Source organism: Pteronotus mesoamericanus, unplaced genomic scaffold, assembly GCF_021234165.1.
Source record: "Pteronotus mesoamericanus isolate MK-2021 breed Mesoamerican mustached bat unplaced genomic scaffold, CSHL_Meso_final scaffold_371, whole genome shotgun sequence".
Taxonomy (NCBI): domain Eukaryota; kingdom Metazoa; phylum Chordata; class Mammalia; order Chiroptera; family Mormoopidae; genus Pteronotus; species Pteronotus mesoamericanus.
In genome coordinates, this window is record NW_026555314.1 from 3,720,600 (window position 1) to 3,738,322 (window position 17,723).

A 17,723-nucleotide genomic window follows, 5' to 3' on the forward strand; every position below is an offset into this window, starting at 1 on the left:
CTGAGGAAATGAAGGATGGAAGATACTAAACAGCAAATGACCAAGGTCACACAGCTGGGGGGTGGGTGCAGGACTTGACCTCCTCAGAGGTCATCCTCTGAGCCACCAGGCAGTGCTGCCTAGTCACATAAGGCTCCATGCTGGCGCTGGGAGGGATCTGTCGTTTTCTAGCCCGTCCGTACCTCTTTTGCAAGGAAGAATTGTCTACTTCCAGAAAGCTGCAGCCTGTGCCCTTCCCTCCCGCTGCGGAGGAGCCCCTCCACATAGGCACCAGACGGCAGCCGCCCGGGCTCCATGGCTTCCCCGGTCTCATTTGATTCCCCGCCCTGTCCTTGGCCCCGAGTCATTCCAATTGTGCTAAAAGTAGCATTGACCAAATCAAGGTCTGTTCAGGGGCCAGGCTATTTTGATTGTGTCCTCAAGAACCATCTGGTCTGAGGCATGTCGGAGCTGGACTACTCCCATGAGCACTCAGATGTGGTGCCAGGAATGTTCTGGCTCACACACCTGTCCCCTGAGCTGGACCGACTGCCACTCCTCGCCCCACGGCCTCCATCACGTGCCTCCAGAGATACCGGTTGCAGGAGGGGTCGGGGGGGCAGGACCTGCACTCGGAAGGTTGAGGGGTTAATATCCTCATCCACAGAGAACAGCCGGCCTCTGCCACTCCCCTTCTCCCTGCCCAGCTAACGGGAGAAGCTCACCTGTGGACTTGTGACGTCCACTCTGCCTCTGCACAGAGGCCCAGCAGAAGCTCCCTTAGAGACAACCAGATCCTTCCACGGGAGGCGGAAAGATTTCCCTTATATGTTTGCTTATTTTTTAATCCTCACCCAAGGATATATTCCATTGACTTTAAAGAGAGAAGAAGGGGGAGAGAGAGAAAGAGAGGGAGATGTGAAAGAGAAACATCGATCTGTCGGTCCCCCCACACACCCCAACCAGGGATAGAATGCACAACCTAGGCATGTGCCCTGACCAGGGAGCGAACCTGCAGCCTTTTGGTGTACAGGACGACGCTCCAACCAACTGAGCCACCTGGCTGGGGCAGCAGGTTTTTATAGTGGAAGAGATTTGCATCCGACTGGCTTAAACATAAGTCCTCGTGCAGAGCTCCTGCCTGGAGGGCCCATCCCCCCCTTTGCTAGGATGGCTTGGTCATTCGTCAAAAGCCACGGAAGGCCCACGTCCGTGGGGAGTCCCCCTGGCCTCCCCTCTCTGAGCGCCGCCCCGACTTGCACACGCCCCTCACTAGAGGGTTTTCCCTTTTGCCTAGAGCCTTCCCCACTCAGCTGTGAGCTCTTAACGGCCATGCGTCTTCCCCTAGCGGGCACCCAGGCTGCAGCGCCCCCCAGCATTTGGAGGTTGGTGGTCCAGCGAAGTCGGCAAGGCCAGCTTCCCTCTCCAAGGAAATAAGCAGGCCATCTCCTTTTTGTGTCGGTTCCCTCATCCACACACGAGCATTGAGCACCCACTCTGCCTCTTCCTGGCCTGGACCCTGGAGATACAATGTCTAATAAGACTGGGTCCCCCAGGATCAAATCCCAGGATAGTGGGGAGATATCTGTCACCGCACCGTGGGCTCTATGCAATTGTTCAAGTGCAGTGGAGACTAGCATTGCCCTGGGGAGCTGGGAAAGGCCTCCCCAGGGGATTCCGTCAGTGACAGGTTTGCTCATGCAGGGGGAGAGGGCAAAGAGCATTCCAGTAAGGGAACAGTAGGTGCGAAGGCACGAAGGCATGAGAGGGCGTCGTGGGACCCAAGAAAGCTAAAGCGTCTTGCGGTGTTCTCCGGCTGGCTGGCTGTGGGCAGCTGGTTCCTTGGCGAGGGGGATGGGACCTCCAGGGAGCAGGCGGCAGGGCGGGGCACCACCCCTCCCCCGAAGGCGTCAGGACGCACAGACACCTGTGCCTCTGCTTCTTGGGGCCTGCAGCCTTCCCCCCGCCCCCGCAGCCTCCCGCCCCCGCAGCCTCCCCCCTCCCCCGCAGCCTCCCCCCCCTGCAGCCCCACCCGCTCCCCCCTCTCCCAGATGTGCTTTCCCCCTTGTTAGCATCTTAATGTTGTGAGGCGCACGGGTCCTCTCACAGGGGTCACGCCGGAGGTGGGAATGAAACACCACCTGATTACGACGGCTGCAGGTGGGGCGTCAGGCCAGCAGCGTGGGAAGCTGCCTTTGTCGCTGGCAACGAGGCTACTCCCAAGGCTGCCGGTCTCAAACTCCGTCCTCAGAGCTTTAAGTACCTTGCTGACATCATCCAATAATAATAACATGAAGAACCGCCCCTTACTGCTCACTTTACAAGTGTAATTTCATTGAATCTCTAGATGACTCCATGATGCAGGGTCAAGCGTCATGCCAGAGAGCTCACAGATAGTCAGGACAGAGCCGGAACGCGGGACCCAGCCTTCGGACCTTAGAGAGCCCGAACGCTGCGTTAACGCCGCCTCACCCTCAAGGAGAAATCCCAGCCTGAGGATGGCAGCCCTCGGCCCTCGACCCTGGGAGCCCCCCAACTCCTCTGGCTCCCAGGGCAGCGCTCTGGCCCGTTCAAATGCCCGTCGCCCCTGTCTTGCATGCCCGCTGGGTGCCACTGCTCTGCGGGGGCCTGAAAAGACAACAGACACAGTGACCATGTGGCTCTCCACCCCGGGGCAGCCGGAAAGACCCCTCAAAACTCTCCCATCATTTAATGTGACCTGTTCAGCCTCTGCTAACCCCTGGCCAGCGCCCGCCTCCCCCACTAAGCTTCCGTGGCGCTTGTCCTCCAAACCATGGCCCCTATAGCTTTGTTTCTGCCCCCCTTTCATTCAGCATTCATTGCCTGTCATTGGCACAGGGACAATGAATCAATAAGACATGGTCTCTGCCACAGTCTTCGAGAGAGACACACGTCGGTGCGGGGACCGAGGTACTCCTGGGACCCCGGCAGACGCCTGCACCCCTCCCTCGCGCGCCCCCACCCAGCCACGGGCTCGGTCTAGTGGAGTGGCATCACGACGTAACAGGGGGAACCTGGACTCAGGTCAGAAGAGCTGAGTTCCACACAAGGGCCACCACACAGGGGACACGGGCGGAGCCACTCAGTGTCTGCATCTGTACAGTGGGACTGACGCACCCAAGTGGCCTGATCACAGAGTTTGTGATGTGCTTCATTAAGTGGAAGCAAGTGCATGAACACGTTGTACAGGCTGTCAGTACTGGACCAGCAGTATTGATCATTCTCTGTATCTCCTGTGTCCTAGGCTGCCCAGCACAAATCTGGGCACATGGTACATATACAGTAAATATCAGTTCATTTAAGTTGAGCTGATTCATTCACCACATTTGCCACCTGCTGATCGTCCTGTGGTCTTTCCATGCCTTTGAGAGCCCTCACACCAACAGCGCCTGCCCCGCCTGCTGGGGGGGGCGTGGGGGGAGGACCAGGCGAGAAGGACGTCAACTGCCGCGGAGGCTATGAATGTCCAACTATAGGGAAGCCACCGTGGTCCCATTATGGGGGGCTGAGCCGAGAGCCGGGTGCCCCTGATTGTGGAGCCAAAGGCCTGGGGCAGCCGCTCCCCAAGCCATAGACCCATTCTGTCAGGGAATAAATGCTAGGCTTTCCCCAGTTTGGGCTTCCACACCACCGGGGCTGCCTTTTCCAGGTAGTGCCTGTAGATTGGCATGGTCCACGAGGGGACCAGGGATGTCCACCCCTCACCAGCCCTCCCTCTCTCTTTTCAGCACCCCTACCCCACGGAGGATGAAAAGAGGCAGATCGCGGCCCAGACAAACCTCACCCTCTTGCAAGTCAATAACTGGTGAGTTAGCGTCACCCACCCAAAGGCTCTCGGGTGCGGAGGATGCTTGCTTGGCGGGGGAATGCACAGCATGGAGAAGAGACCAGAATGCCCAGTCCCGCCTCAGTTGCAGCCAGCCCACAGCCCGCCCACAGCCGGTCCTCCTGTTCGACGGGAAGCAGAAAGCCAGGATCAACACACACCCCTTTGGCTTCATTTGCAGCTTCTCAGCGCCCTCTGCTGGGAAACTGGGCCAGGAACATGCCTGCATAGAAAACCCGGGCACACAATGGTTGCGCGGTCTACCCGCCACCTATGTGAGCTAACTGCAAACCAGAACATTTTGCAAAGGGAGGAGTGGGAAGGAAGAGGCAGAAGCAGCCGGTCTGTCCTCACAGGGATCTCAGTTTCCCCGTGTCTGTGTCTGTCTGAGCTGTCCTAGAAATCTCAGAGACAGCGGCCTGGCAGGACGGGAGTACACCCAATGGTTGGGCTCCCTGATCCAAGCCCTCGGCCGTCAGGAGAGAAGTCAGAATGAATGCCTTTGATGAAGGCGGGTGGAGGAAGGGGGACGGCGCCCTTCCTTCCTCTGTTCCATCCTGAAAGGTCTCGAGTACAGGAGTCTGATGCTCCTCATGCATCCATCCCATGCTGCTTTGCGGTTACCAAGTGATTCCATGAGCTCCTCAGTGCCCAGAGCCTTTTCCAGGGGGGCTTCCACACCCCGGATCAGACCGCAGCCTGTTCTGCACGGTGGATCACTTGTTGAGAGCCTGGAAGCAGCTCAGCCCTCTCTGCACACGCACACAGGCGCACACCCCACCACCACCCGGGGGTGGCTGACCATGTCTCCACCTCCCCCGCCCCCCCGCAGGTTCATCAATGCCCGGAGGCGCATCCTGCAGCCCATGCTTGATGCCAGCAACCCAGACCCCGCCCCTAAAGCCAAGAAGATCAAGTCGCAGCACCGGCCCACCCAAAGATTCTGGCCCAACTCCATTGCTGCGGGGGTGCTTCAGCAGCAGGGCGGCGCCCCGGGGACAAACCCCGACGGTGAGGACTGGGGCTCCGGGTGCTCCAGCCGGGGGCTGCGGGCGGGAGGCCCCTGGAACTCCCTCCGGACAGCTGCCCGAGGATTCAAGGGCCGAGAGGCAGGGGCCCCTCTGTCACAATAGCTGTCCCTCCCTGATCCCCCGGAGAGAAGGGGGTATTTTGCATATATTTTAATGAGCCAAAAGCAACCGCACTAGAACCAGTGGGAGAGAGTGGCCATCTGAGCCAGTGGCTGCTCCACAGAGCCCCTCCTCCCTCCCACAGCCACGCTGAGTCGCTTAGGGCCAGCTGGGGTCTACACAGCTTCCGGAGAGCCATCTAGAAACACTGGGCAGGCAGCGGGTTTGTGAACAGCCGCCAGGAAGAGCTCGGCCCTCCCCGCTTCTCTCGCACTCTTCATTATACACTGTTCTAGCTGCCAGTCGCCCCGTGCACAGTGGACGATTCCACGAGCCAGACACTTCACAGCTCAGAGGTGGAGCGGAGGAGTGCGTGTGTGTATCGTACCATCGTGTACACACGCCTTTATGTGGTTGCATGGAGGTTCTTACATGAGGGGCAATTGTCTTATGAGCTGTAGTGGGAAAACCAGATTTTGAGCTAGATCAGCCAGGGAGAGAAGTCCAACTCTCTCATGCCTGACTCTGTCACCGTGAGCTAATGACTTCACTGAGACTCAGTTTCCTCCTCTTTAGAAGGGATAATAATGCCTACCTACAGGATTGTTCGGAAGTCAGTAGTATTTGACACATTTACATAGAAGATGCTCAGTAATGGTAACTAGGAGCGCTGTCACCTGGGAGGGGACGGGAGGGGCCCTCGTCCAGCTCACCGCCGCGGGAGCCGGCCCACTTACCCTCCACCTCTGAGGCTGCCAGGCCTGACCCCCACCCTCTTCTCTCGCACAGGCTCCATCAACTTGGACAACCTGCAGTCCCTGTCCTCAGACAATGCCACCATGGCCATGCAGCAGGCCATGATGGCCGCACACGATGACTCGTTGGATGGGACAGAAGAAGAGGATGAGGATGAGATGGAAGAGGAAGAGGAAGAGGAACTGGAGGAGGAGGCTGACGAGCTTCAAACGACGAATGTCAGTGACCTGGGCTTGGAACACAGTGACTCCCTGGAGTAGTTGGCAGCCCAGACGGCGCCGATCGCCTGGCGGGAGGAGTGTCGCCAGGAGGGTTTCAGGGTGGGGGGGAAGAGGGCGTGGGCAGGCAGCACCGAGGAAGCTGGGCCCAGCTTCCAAAATCAGCAGCTTGAAAACATGCAGAGGAGACACCTGCCCCTTCCCAACCCCCGAGCTTCCATGGCGCCCAGCCCTACTCCCCCGGAGCCACGGAGGACTCGGTTTGGTGGGGCCGGTCGAGCCGCTTGTGCGGAAAGGCAGGAGTGAGGTCTGGATTCATCAACGCCCGCGGTCGGATGGCACCTGAGGGCCCCCTGACAGAAGGACTTGCGTTGTTTACAAGCCCTGCACTGAGGCAGATCAGTGCTGTTCGCAGAGAAAGCCTTTGCCAGGGGACAGTTAGGAGAAGAGACCGAGTTGAAGAGGGTTTGGGTTCCACCCCCTACAGGTTCTCAGCCCCTTTGAGAGACATTCAAGGGCAGGAGGGAGCCCGAAGCTAGAGCCAGTGGCTGGGGGGTGGCAGGGCCTGAGGCGTCGCATCTTGCAGGTCAGAGTGAGGCTGGATTCCAGGGGCTGTGACTCCTTCCCAGGCCCCGGCTCTGGGCTCAGGCAACTGTGGACTTGGGAGAGTGGGAGGGAGCCACCGGAGCCGACTTTCTCTGCTCTTTCCTCTCTCTCTCTCTCACTCTCTCTCCTGGAAACAAATAGCAAGCTGGTGAGCTCAAACTGTAGGAGATAAAGGAGTCCCTTCACCCAGATTGGCTCCAGGACCCAAGGAGGTGGCAGAACCTGGGCTAGAAGCCACATCAAAGTGACTTTGGGAACCGCAACTGTCCCCAGGTGTTCCTATAACAGCAGGACAAGCGTGTCCTGTCCCAGAGGCTCCAGCCCTCAGATGGAGCCCCTCGCCTGTCCTGCCCCCTCCACAGGCCATCAGAGAGGGCGGAGCCAGTTTAGCTTGGGACCCCTCCACTTCGGCCTCCACCCTCCCTTCTTCATTCTATCCTTCGGAGAAGGCAGAAGGAGCATTGGAGAGAAGCATCCAGCCCAAGGAGAAGCCAGGGGTTGGAGAAGGTGCTACATACCTCCTCCCATCAATTTCCAAAGTGTGGGGGAGGGCCCACAGAAACGGCCCCTCCGAGCCAAGGGGTGCCCCCCTCGCCCATCCCCCAAACCCACACTCCACCATTACACACAGCCCTGGAGGCGCTGGGGCCCGGTGAGGAGGAGGCTTCCCACGGTCTGCCCTGACGCACACCCTTCCCGCCCCAACTTCCAGTGCCCACGGACGGCACCCCTCCTCTCCCTCCCGCCCACCCCAATGGCTGTGAAGACAGGACTGACCACACATGTGTTTCCCATTGAATTTTATTTAACAGACTTGCAGTTTCATTTGTACACTGTGCGTTGGCCATCCTCAGTGGCAGAACGTGAGTGGCCACCTGACTCACTGCGAGGGGACCCTCAGGGCCCTCTGGGGGCTTCCCCTCCCCCACCTGGTTGGGGTGGAGCAAAAGAACGGTCACTTTCCTAAGGTCTCCCTAAAATGAATGTATTTCTTCCCCAAAAGAGGTGATATTTAATGTTTTAATAGGGATTTTTGAGAAACAAATAACCTTATTTATAATCTTGGCGATTCGATCATTTTTTACTCCCTTTTGATGCCACAGGTAGGAGAAAGTCTAGCTTTTTTGGCACCATGCAGTGGGATAAAATACTTTTCCTCTTCTGGTTTGTTTTTCTGTTCACACACACACATACACACACACACACACACGCATGCACACAGCCCCACCTACCGCCTCGGACAGGCAGCGCCCAGCACCGGCGCCTGCGCACACACGCCCTCTCCTCCTCCAGCCCCTCCACCTGCCCCAGGTCGTGCAACCTCCTTCCGATGTATCCACCAAACCAGTACTGAATGTGGCTGAGAAGTTTCCAGTAAATCTTATTACCCACCATAATTCCGCTGCGTGATGCTCTTTTTCTGTGGTTAGTGGGACTGTGGACCAGACGGAGTTCGGAGGCCTCAGCATGCCCTTTGTTGAACTGACTGTCCACATGGGAGGTGACAGGCAGAGGGCTCTCTGGTGACCTCAGTCTCCCTCCTGGGGAGGACAGCCAAGTGTGGCACACGCATGACACATGTCTCCCTTGAAGGCGGAGCAACCGGGTAGAGAAGGCGGGGGAAGCTCTGCGTTCCCTCTTGACCAGCCCGCGCGGCAGTGGAGAGCTCAGCACTTGGCCGTCCTCTCCCACGGCCTCCAGCTCCCTCCAAAGGCCTCTGCTTCTCCTGCCTCTGTCCTTGGCTCCGAGAGTTTTCATCATCGAAGCTAAGGCCACCACTGTCCCCTCCCCCCCGCCCCGCCCTCTCAGGCCCACCCTCGAGCTATGGGAAAGGAAGTCGACTGCCACACTGAGTCCTGGCTCCATGTCTTGGGGTGGGGGGCTGCCCTCTGAACCCCAGAGTTCAGCACTATACTCCCAGGGCCAGGAAGAAATGCAGGGGCAGCTGGTCCCTTATCTCCCCAAGTAAGCGGGAGGCAGGCTTTCTTGTTACCTTCAGCCCAGAGGCGTCCTTAGTGGGCACTGTCGCTGAGATGTCCAGAGCCTCACTTAGGAGCAAGTTCCTCGTTCACATTTGCAAAGGCTGTGGCGCCGGCTCTTCCCCGTGAATACCCTAGAGCCAGGCAAGCAGAAGACCGGCCAGGGACTGGTTACACGGAAAAAATGGGCCTGCAGCAGCACGGATGGCCGCTCTGCTCCGCGGGTCACTGCTGTCACCGGGCCCAGCCCCCGCCCCACCCGCGCATCCCGACGCGCCTGGAGAGTTCTGCCAACAGCCTCCGGCCAGCGGAGAAAATCTCAAGAGCTCAAAGAAGAAGATACCTTAGAACCTCTTTTCCCAGAGCCAGGAAGACAGTAGACTTTCCAAGAAGTGTTTTCCAAAGAGTACACTGTTAAAAGATGAGCTATCCAAAAAAAAAAAAAAAAAAAAAAAAAAAAATTCCATGGCCAAATTAGTCTAGGATGAACCAAATAATATTTTGCTGGTGCAGTTTCAAAAGGCACATTTCTATATAAAGGCTCTGAGAAGCCCTGCAGGAAAGAAGCCTGTTTAACTTAGTTTTTAACCTGTTCCCCAAATTTATTTGCCTTTCTGCAAGTAATATCTGTTCAATTATACAAGAGTGTTCCCTCCAACACACTTTAGGGAGCACTCTTCCAAGAAACTGCAGAGCAGCCCGCCCAGCCTCTCCCACCCCTTCCTAAGCTTTCCTCCCAGTTCTGCCATCTCTCCATCATGCTGCCCCCTGAAAAAAAGATTTCCTAAATCATTCGAGATGTGGGTGCTGATGTTTTGAGGAGGCAGTGACCTCTCTCTGTGCACGATCCAAGCCCCGTCCAACCCAAGGGGATGGGCCACAATCCTTGTGGAAGTAAGAGGAGTGGGTCAGTCGCGTGGACAGAGTTGGGGGAAAGATTTCCTCTACCCCCAAGACAGAGCCCGGCTGTCAGGCCCGTGGGAACTCGTCAGGCTAACTTCTGGCCCCAACACCCATCCCAGACCTTCCCGGTTGGGCGGTTGCCAGTCGAGGGAGCTGATGACCAGGCCGTGCTTCTTTGACCAAGGGACCCCTCTGCTGCCTTGGATAGCACAAGACGATGGCAATGCCGCTGCCACATGGCTGTCTGCTTGGACTCATTCATTCAGTCTGTTCTTACTGAGCACCAACGCTGTCCCAGGTGGTTTTGGTACCAAGGACACAGTTGTGATCAGCAAAGACGGAGTTCTTGCCTTTAGGGAGTTTACGTTCCAGTAGAAGATTGAAACTGCAAGCGTGTTCAGGATGGCCACACACCGGTTAGGGTATGATCTCTTCCCAGGCATGACCTCAGACTTTATTATTCTGAGGGGAAACCAGAGGCTCTCACGTCAAAAATGGAGTTCAGGTCAAATTCCATGTTTTTGCAGACATGTTTTGTTTGGACCGTATATTGTTTTTATTTTTTATTTTTTTAAGTTAAAAGACTGCACGTAAAAATTCAGGTTCCCGGTTTCTGTTGAAACATCAGGCGATCGGGCAGCTTGGGACGTTGATTTGCACGTGGTTGCAGTTGGGTGCAGTTGGATCGTGGCTGCTCCTCACAATGTGGTCTCCAGGTGTCGTCACAGTGGCCACTGAGGTGGCCCAACACTGAAACTGAGGGTTAGCAGCCGCGCATTATCAGGGGTCCCTAACTGTTTGGCTCATTGGTTAGTTACGCTTCCCCTCTCTGCCCCCTCTTTTTTGCCTCTCTCTCTCCAATACTTGAGTGGTTGTGGGTTTTTTAAAGAGTTTATTTATTTATTTTTAGAGAGAGGAGAAACGAGGGAGAGAAAAAGGGGCCAAACCCAAAACCCAGGCATGTGCCCTGACTGGGAATCAAGCCGGTGAGCCTGCTGGGCAGGGCTGAGTTGTTGTTTTTAAGAAGAGAACTCTGTCGGCCCATTGCTCCACCAAGAGTAAGAGAACAAAGCGTAAAGAAGGCTCTGCCTTTGAAAAAAACCAGAGATGGTGTATTGTTGGTGGAAGTGAAGATACTCCTACCATCAACCGCAAAGTGTACCTGTGTCTTTTACTCAGACGCCTTCCCTCAAGTGTTACCTGCCTACCTGCCCACTAGAGGCCGCCACGAGCCTAGGGGTGTAAAGCAACCAAGGTTGCTTGTTATAAATGCAGATTAGGCCCCACACCCACCTTTTCCCAGGTTCAAGGCAAGACGCCTGAAGACTGAGAAGCGTTGCTCTCAGAAGTCTTCAGCTGTCTCTACAAGTACCTCGTTTTAACTTCCTTTTGCTCTATAAACGGCAGCGCCCTGAGCCAGTTACACAGTCAGTGAGCATTCACAGATGCCTACTATGTGCCTGGCAGGGGAAGGGGACAGAGGAAAATGCAACTCGGCAGAGCATCACAGGCTGGGGGTCCCCGACGGCCGGCAAAGGAAACCGATCCGATCACGCTCTGTGTGCGTTTCCACTTCGGCATCTTCTTTCCATCCCACAGACGATGCAGATTTTATTATACCACGTTCAAGTGTAGGTATCTTGTGCTTTTATATTTCTCAGCCTCTCTCCGAGCCAATCTCATTTAGCCCTTTTGCAAATTAAATGCATCTCATTAAACCAAACCCATTTAGGACAATGCCCTTCAGGTGTGTGCATCTTAGTACGGCTTCCATTTAAGACAAGTGCTTGATTTATTTTTCATCTCATTACACTCTTTAAAATTATATGCATCTCATTACATGCAGTGCACTGAGACGACTTATTTCAGGTGTAGACATTAGACCCAGTATTATCAGGCAAGAATTTTTTTTTCATTTCATTACAAGCCTTGCGATTTATGTTCATCTCATTACAATCAGCCATTTAAGACAATTCCCTTCAGTTGTGTGTATCTCATTATACCTTTTCATTTCAGACTTGTTTTCATCTTGTTGCACCCAAGCATTATTCAGAGAACTCACTTCAGGTGGGCCTATCTCACATCCACCTGTTATTTTGTGAATTTTGGGGTGGTTTTCTCTCATAGTATTGCAAAATTGTTATCATACCAAACTCATTTACGGCCTAGGGGTGTCCAACCCGTGGCCCGTGGGCCACGTGCTGTCCAGGACAGCTATGAATGCAGCCCAACACAAAATTGTAAATTTACTTAAAATATGATGAGGGTTTTTTTGTTTGTTTTCGTTAGTGTTTGCGTATTGAATATGCGGCCCAAAACAACTCTTCTTCTTCCAGTGTGGCCCAGAGAGGTCGAAGGTTGGACACCCCGGGATTCCATTCACCCATGGGCCTTCCACGCTCCTTTGCAGGCAAAAGAACACTGGGTTCCCCTGGAGCTGGCCAACATGCTGCCAATAGCTTCCCCTGACACGCAGGGACCATCTTCATAGACTAGCTTCCTCGCTTGCACATGGAGGGGGTAGGAGGCCGTGGCCGCCAAGCTCCCCTCCGGTTGATACTCTGAAGCTCCAGCCCCGGGGTCGGCAGCGCGGCTGCTTCCCCAGCTGCCTCTGCGGATGCCGCTCCTCCTTCCGGACAAGCCCCGCCCACTGGTCAGCCGGTTTCACACGCTTTGCTGCCCTTTGGACTGGATGCTGCTCTGTGTCCCTGTGAGGTCACATTTTGGAAGGAGATGAAATAGCTTTGCTGCCTTGAAGGAATGTCCCCCGCACCTCCAGGCCCCGTGGCATCTCGGCCTCCCCCCAGCTCCGACCCCCAGAGTTCTCAAGAGTTGCTAAGCAGCCTCCCGGAGTTGCAGGTGCCCAAGTTCCGCTCTCAGTCGACTAAATCAGAACCTCCGAGGGTGGGGCCGAGGTGGGTACATTTTTAAAAGCCCTCCAGCGACGCTGAACCGCTATGTCGCCCAAGCCTGCCTGCAGAAAAGGACGTGCAGTGCAGCCGCTCCGAGCCCCAAATGCCTGACGTGCTCAGGGCCGCCCCTCCCAGCTGTGTTTGCACCTAAGAATCCCAGCCTGGAGTGAAAAAATTAGGTCTCAGCCCTGGAGAGGTCACAAAGGGCCAGTAAGCCCAACCTGCCCGCCCCATGTAGGCCTGCCGCCCACAGCGCTGTACATTGTCATTTCCCTCTACTGTCCGGCGCCTCTCGGGGCAGAAAGAGCGAACTGTCATCCAGAGCCGCCCAGGCCCTCCGCTTCCACCGGTGATCCGAGCCCTGCCTCCTGCAGACCAGCGGATGGAGGGGGCGCTCCAGACCGCGTAGCTCTGGTCTCCCGGGCTGCCTTTCCGCGTGGGAGCAGCGCTTCCGGAGGTCTGGGACCCCCTTCTCGGACCTCTTGGTAGTCCCGTCCCGCCTGTGCGGCCTAATCGCAGAGCACCCGCAGCTGCTCCCAGGGTGGCTGGCGGCCCGGGCTTCCTCCTCTGCCACTCCACCTGTCCTCTCGCCAATGAAAATAGAGTCTCTTCTCTAAGCACAAAATAAACTTGAATTTGACCTTCCCTCCTCCACCACTTTGCCTGAAGGAACCTGAATATGACACAACTCCTGCCTCTCTGCTTAAAATCAGCAGGTGCCAGGTGTCATGGCACCGCAACTGAGCAGGACTTTGTGAGGATAAAGGGTAGGGATAAGGCTGATTTTAGGGGAACAGGCCACACCCTGTCATTATGATTCATTCCGTTTTGAATTTCAGATTCCGTGTCTACTGAATTGAAAAGATGATCAGATCTCCGAGGCTCAGGGGGCCTTAAGGCCAGCCCTTTCTCTCTGTTTTTCAAAGTTCGCGAGTAAAAGTAAAAACCACAACAGATGGAGCACTTACCATATATGCTAGGTACTGTAGATTATTCCAAATAACCCTGGAAGTTTTACTGGTATTATTAATACTACTCTCTCCAATTCCAAATAACCCTGGAAGTTTTCCTGGTATTATTAATACTACTCTCTCCATTTCCAAAATGAGGTGACTAGGGCTCAGAGATGTTAAATAATTTTCTCAAAAACTATTTAGCTGCTATGTAGCGGAGCTGGAATTTCAACCCCAAGGCAACCACATGCTCCTCCTGGGAGGTCATTTGTCTCCCTAAGCCTCGGCTTGACCAGGGCTGGCCTGCAGAGCCAAGGGGGACGCCCCCGCCCCCAGCCCCTCGCTTCCCTGAAATCCCCAGAGGCACCAGCAGCCTGGCACCGGCCTTAGTGTCCCTCCGCTCAGGTCCCAGATGAAAGAGCACTCAGAGGTGTGGATCCAAACCTTAGCCTGTTCCTCCCAGTGCCCGCCCAGCAGCCCACCAGCTCCAAACTTGATCCATCTACACTGTTGGGGGACGAGGGGAGGACCTCGGTCCTCTGAGCCTAAGAAGTTGCTCGGCACACTGCTCAGGAGCTGTGCGCCAGTCTTGGCAGAGAGGCCCCTGTGACCTGTCCGCGGACTGGGGTGCAGGGGTGGGAACAGGAGTCAGTCCCTCCTCTTGGGCTCATGAGCACGTGTTAGAGACGGAGGGGCGAGGTCAGCACTGACAGCTAACGTGTCCAAGCCGCCCTCACTCCTGGCCTGTGCAGGCGACCCTTCCAGCCTGTCAGGGGGCAAGGCCAGGTTGTTGGTTTTCTTCAGGCTTAAGTGCTGAATGTCGGGGGAAAACCGGGGTGGTGGGGGGGACAGAGACGGAGGAAGAACAAAGAGAAGAGAGCTCATCTCTGAGACAGGGAGAGAGACCGGGAGCCCAGATGAGGTGGGAGGGGACCTGCTGTGAGCAGAGGACAGGCTGGGACCAGGGGCACCGTCAGAGTGGGTCCCGGTTAGCAAGGGGAGAAGCAGAGTGAGTCTGCTCAGGGAGGAGGAGCGGGAGGACAAAGTGGAGACACGACAGGCTGAAAGGCAGACACCTGGCTCTTTCCCTAACTTGCTTCTCTGGCTCTGCGACTCTGTCCTCGCCTCTGGCAGGCTGAGAGGCAAGGAGAGAATGAGGAGGCGGACACAGGGTAGGGGAGAGAGAGAGAAAGGGAAGAGAGGGAAGGAGACAGAGCGGGAAGGGGAGAGAGAGAGGAACTAGAGGTGCATATGTCTCTGGGGCTTTTCAGACAAAGCTATTATCAAAATGCCAACCAGCTCCTGCCTGGCTAATTTGCATATTCCATGCTGTGCTCTTTGAAGCAGGATGAATATGCATGAGGGCTTGGGCGCGGTGTGGAGCCTCCGAGCTGTGGGCTAAGGTGGCTCATTGTTCTTTCAAAAGAAAGGCATTAATGGGAAGCCACGGCATCGTTCCAGTCTGCAGAGTGGCCTGTGCTTCTCCTCTCTGGCAAAGGGAGGAGGAGGGCAAGGCTCTGTCTCAGACAGAAATCCTAACTTGCTCTCATCCTCCCAAGAAAATAAATAATCAGGCGCCATCAAGAACGCGAGTGTCTCCTCTCCAAGAGCAGCAGTTAATTACTCTCCACGCATACTAATCACGGAGGCTGGCCGGGCGAGGACAGCCACATCGCCTGCCTTCCGTGGAAACCAGCCTCAAGGAAAGCAGGCGGCTGGGCTCCCTGCTTACGCCTCTGGTGACAGGAGTCCCTGCCGAGGATAGGGTGGGTGCTCCAAAATAGCCACAGAATGGACTCACCGATGTCCTTTAGGACTTGGTTTTTCACTCATCCTAAGACAGCTGGAGGGTCGTGCCTCCTTATTGATCATCTCCATCCCTGACCACGAGCTGGAGAGAGTCCTGCTGCGGACTTGATTCCAGCGAGCGTGAAAAAGGTTTAATTTTTAAAACCCAATTTATCCCACGAACATCAGGGCCACAGCACCCTTCCTTTTGGCTTTTCTTTCTGAGATATCGCATCTGTCCTCCAACCTGAAACAGAAATGCAGGGATAGGGAATGTGGGGAGAGCCCATTTGGAAAATGGCTTGGCCTCGCCAGATCGGATCGGATCAGATCGACTCAGCTCTGCACAAATGAAGGCCGCTGCCTGGCTCTGCGGCAGAGTTGCCCTTCCCAGGCCTTGAAGTGATTAGGCTCAGCCAAATCCACATCAAGGCCTTTCACAGATGGGAACACACCTCACCCGTGAGCCACGCCACCCCCCTCGTTACCTAGGAGACCACCCTGCAGAGCTCGGACTCCTCGCTGAGTGTGGACCTCTGAGGCTGGCCTTGAGTTTTGCGATCCAGACAGACCGACTGGAGCTTGAGGCATCAGTCTGCCCTTGGGACCCTTCCCCTGGTCCCAGAGGAGAGAGAGGAAGCCGGGGGAGGCGAGGGGGCGTCCACCGGGTACTCCCACTACCTGTGCTTTCCGCAGGTTCAGCTTCTCGGAGTCAGGGCTCCAGCAACACTGGGAACCTGGAGCCAAGAGTCTCCAGAACTTAATGCAAACACCAGTCGCCTGCAGATCTTATTAGGATGCAGCTTCTGACTCAGTGGGTCTGGAGTAGGGCCTGGGGTTCTGCATTTCTAGCAAGTTCCTAGATGTTGTCGGTGCTGGTGGTCTGGGCACCACACTTAGATTAGCAAAGACAGAGGGAAGGGCAATGCAAGACCAGAAGAAAGTGATTTACTACTGTTCCCTCTCAATCCCACGTGGACCAAAGGCGAGAAGAGAGGAGCCACTGCTCCCACGCTTCCCTCCTGGGCACCCCCTCCCAGCAGAGTGCCTGCCTGAGCGGAGCTGTCTGTTTAACTGCCAGCGGCTTTGATGAGCTCGTCTCCGCTCCCTCAGACGGCTGCTGGCAGGATAAACTGGGGGAAAGGACTGGCTGACCCAGATCCGACAAATGCAAGGCAGGAAGAGAACCCTCCCGGAGCCGGTGCCTCCCCTTTGCCGAGGCTCCTGTAACGCCACCTCCCACCCCGCCGCCGCCCCCCCCCGCCCCCCCCGCCCCCCGCCCCCGGCTGGCAGTGTTAACTCGCTCAGGGGCTCACACCACCTGAGACCCCCTGCCTCCTTAGCCAGAGTGCCAATGAATGCAGAGCTGAAGTCACCCCTGTGTCAAAGCCTGGCACTTACACCCCTGTGCTGACTCCTGAGAATCTGCCTGGGTGCCTGTCTGCTTCTCCTCTGTGGCAGCCGGGGCTCCATCTGCACCCGCATTCAGCCCGGCTGAGAGGCTGAGGCTGAGAGGCTGAGTCAGCGCGCAGGAGCCGGAGGGCGGGGCGGGGCAGCGCCCCGGTGGGGTAAGCGCCCCTCCCCCGGCTGGGACTGCTCGTGCTCCCAGAAAAGTGGAGGCCCGGGAAGTGAGAGGCAGGCACCAAGGATGGCTTCTATTGTCACCTGTGTGGACCCTGTGGGGCCTCCTGTAAAGTTGCCACCCTTAATTCAACAAGCACTGAGCTCTGAAGCGTGAGTGAAGGTCTAATGGGAGAAGAGACGGAGCGCCTGGCTGACACCTCTGCTTCTCAGACACCTTGTCTCTGAAATCAGGGCAGAGCCGGCACCCACTTACCACGTAAAGTTGCTGTGATGTGAGGCCATGTGCAGAGAACGCTAGCGAGTGCTTGATAAAAGTTTTTAAGATGAGGCTGTGGAAATTGGCAGGGTTGATGTCATTCCAGCCAGAGATGGGAGGCAAGAGAGTCCCGGCTGCGGAATCAGGCCAGCGTCTGGATATGAGGACAGCATCCACCTACTGGTCAAGCAAGGCTGGCAGCTGCCTGCCACGGTGCTGGAGACAGTATGCAAGGGTCCCAGCTGCGGGGACCCCAGGTTTGCCGGAAGGGCAGGGCAGGGCACGCACGGTCATAGGGTGCGATTCCCAGTGGCTGTTGGGGCAGGCAGGAAAGCAGCCGAAGCCCTCTGCTCGAACAGCTCACAGAGCTGCCTCCCTCCAACCCCGGAGCCTCCGGGTCCCTGGGGAGCGGCTGGGGAGGACCTCGGGGCCAAGCCGCCGTCTCAACAGGAGGGGCCACAGCTGCCTGGCCGCTCCTTGAGCCCCCCTTCCACCTGCTCACTTCGCTACCTCCCGCCTCCCCACCATCGGACACCCCCTCTGCCCAGGAGTTCCCACCTCACACCCTGCAGCTCCTTCCATGGTTGCCAAGGCGCAAGGTCTTAGAGCCTGTGATGGCCCCTCCTTCGTCTGTGCCACGTGCAGCCCCATAGAGACCACAACAGCCTGCTCCCCGTCCCCAGACACCATGTGGCCACCGCAGGCATGAGCCATCACGTGACGGCATCTGCTCCCTGGAGGGTTTGTAGCAGGGTGCCCCTGGACATCACACTCCAAAGCACATGAAGAATATTAATTAAATGAAGGTTTAT

General features: G+C 56.4%; 1 protein-coding gene across 2 annotated transcripts in view; it reads left to right on the forward strand.

The window, feature by feature from the left end:
* Positions 1-7,923, forward strand: part of PKNOX2 (PBX/knotted 1 homeobox 2) — a 241,302-nt gene extending 233,379 nt beyond the window's left edge. For both annotated transcript variants that reach the window (XM_054592777.1, XM_054592778.1), the window contains 3 exons: positions 3,729-3,805; positions 4,659-4,837; positions 5,746-7,923. In XM_054592777.1, the coding sequence (XP_054448752.1) occupies positions 3,729-3,805; positions 4,659-4,837; positions 5,746-5,972 (483 nt within the window). In that variant the 3' untranslated portion in view covers positions 5,973-7,923. The remainder of the gene's footprint in view (positions 1-3,728; positions 3,806-4,658; positions 4,838-5,745) is intronic.
* Positions 7,924-17,723: the final 9,800 nt, after the last annotated feature.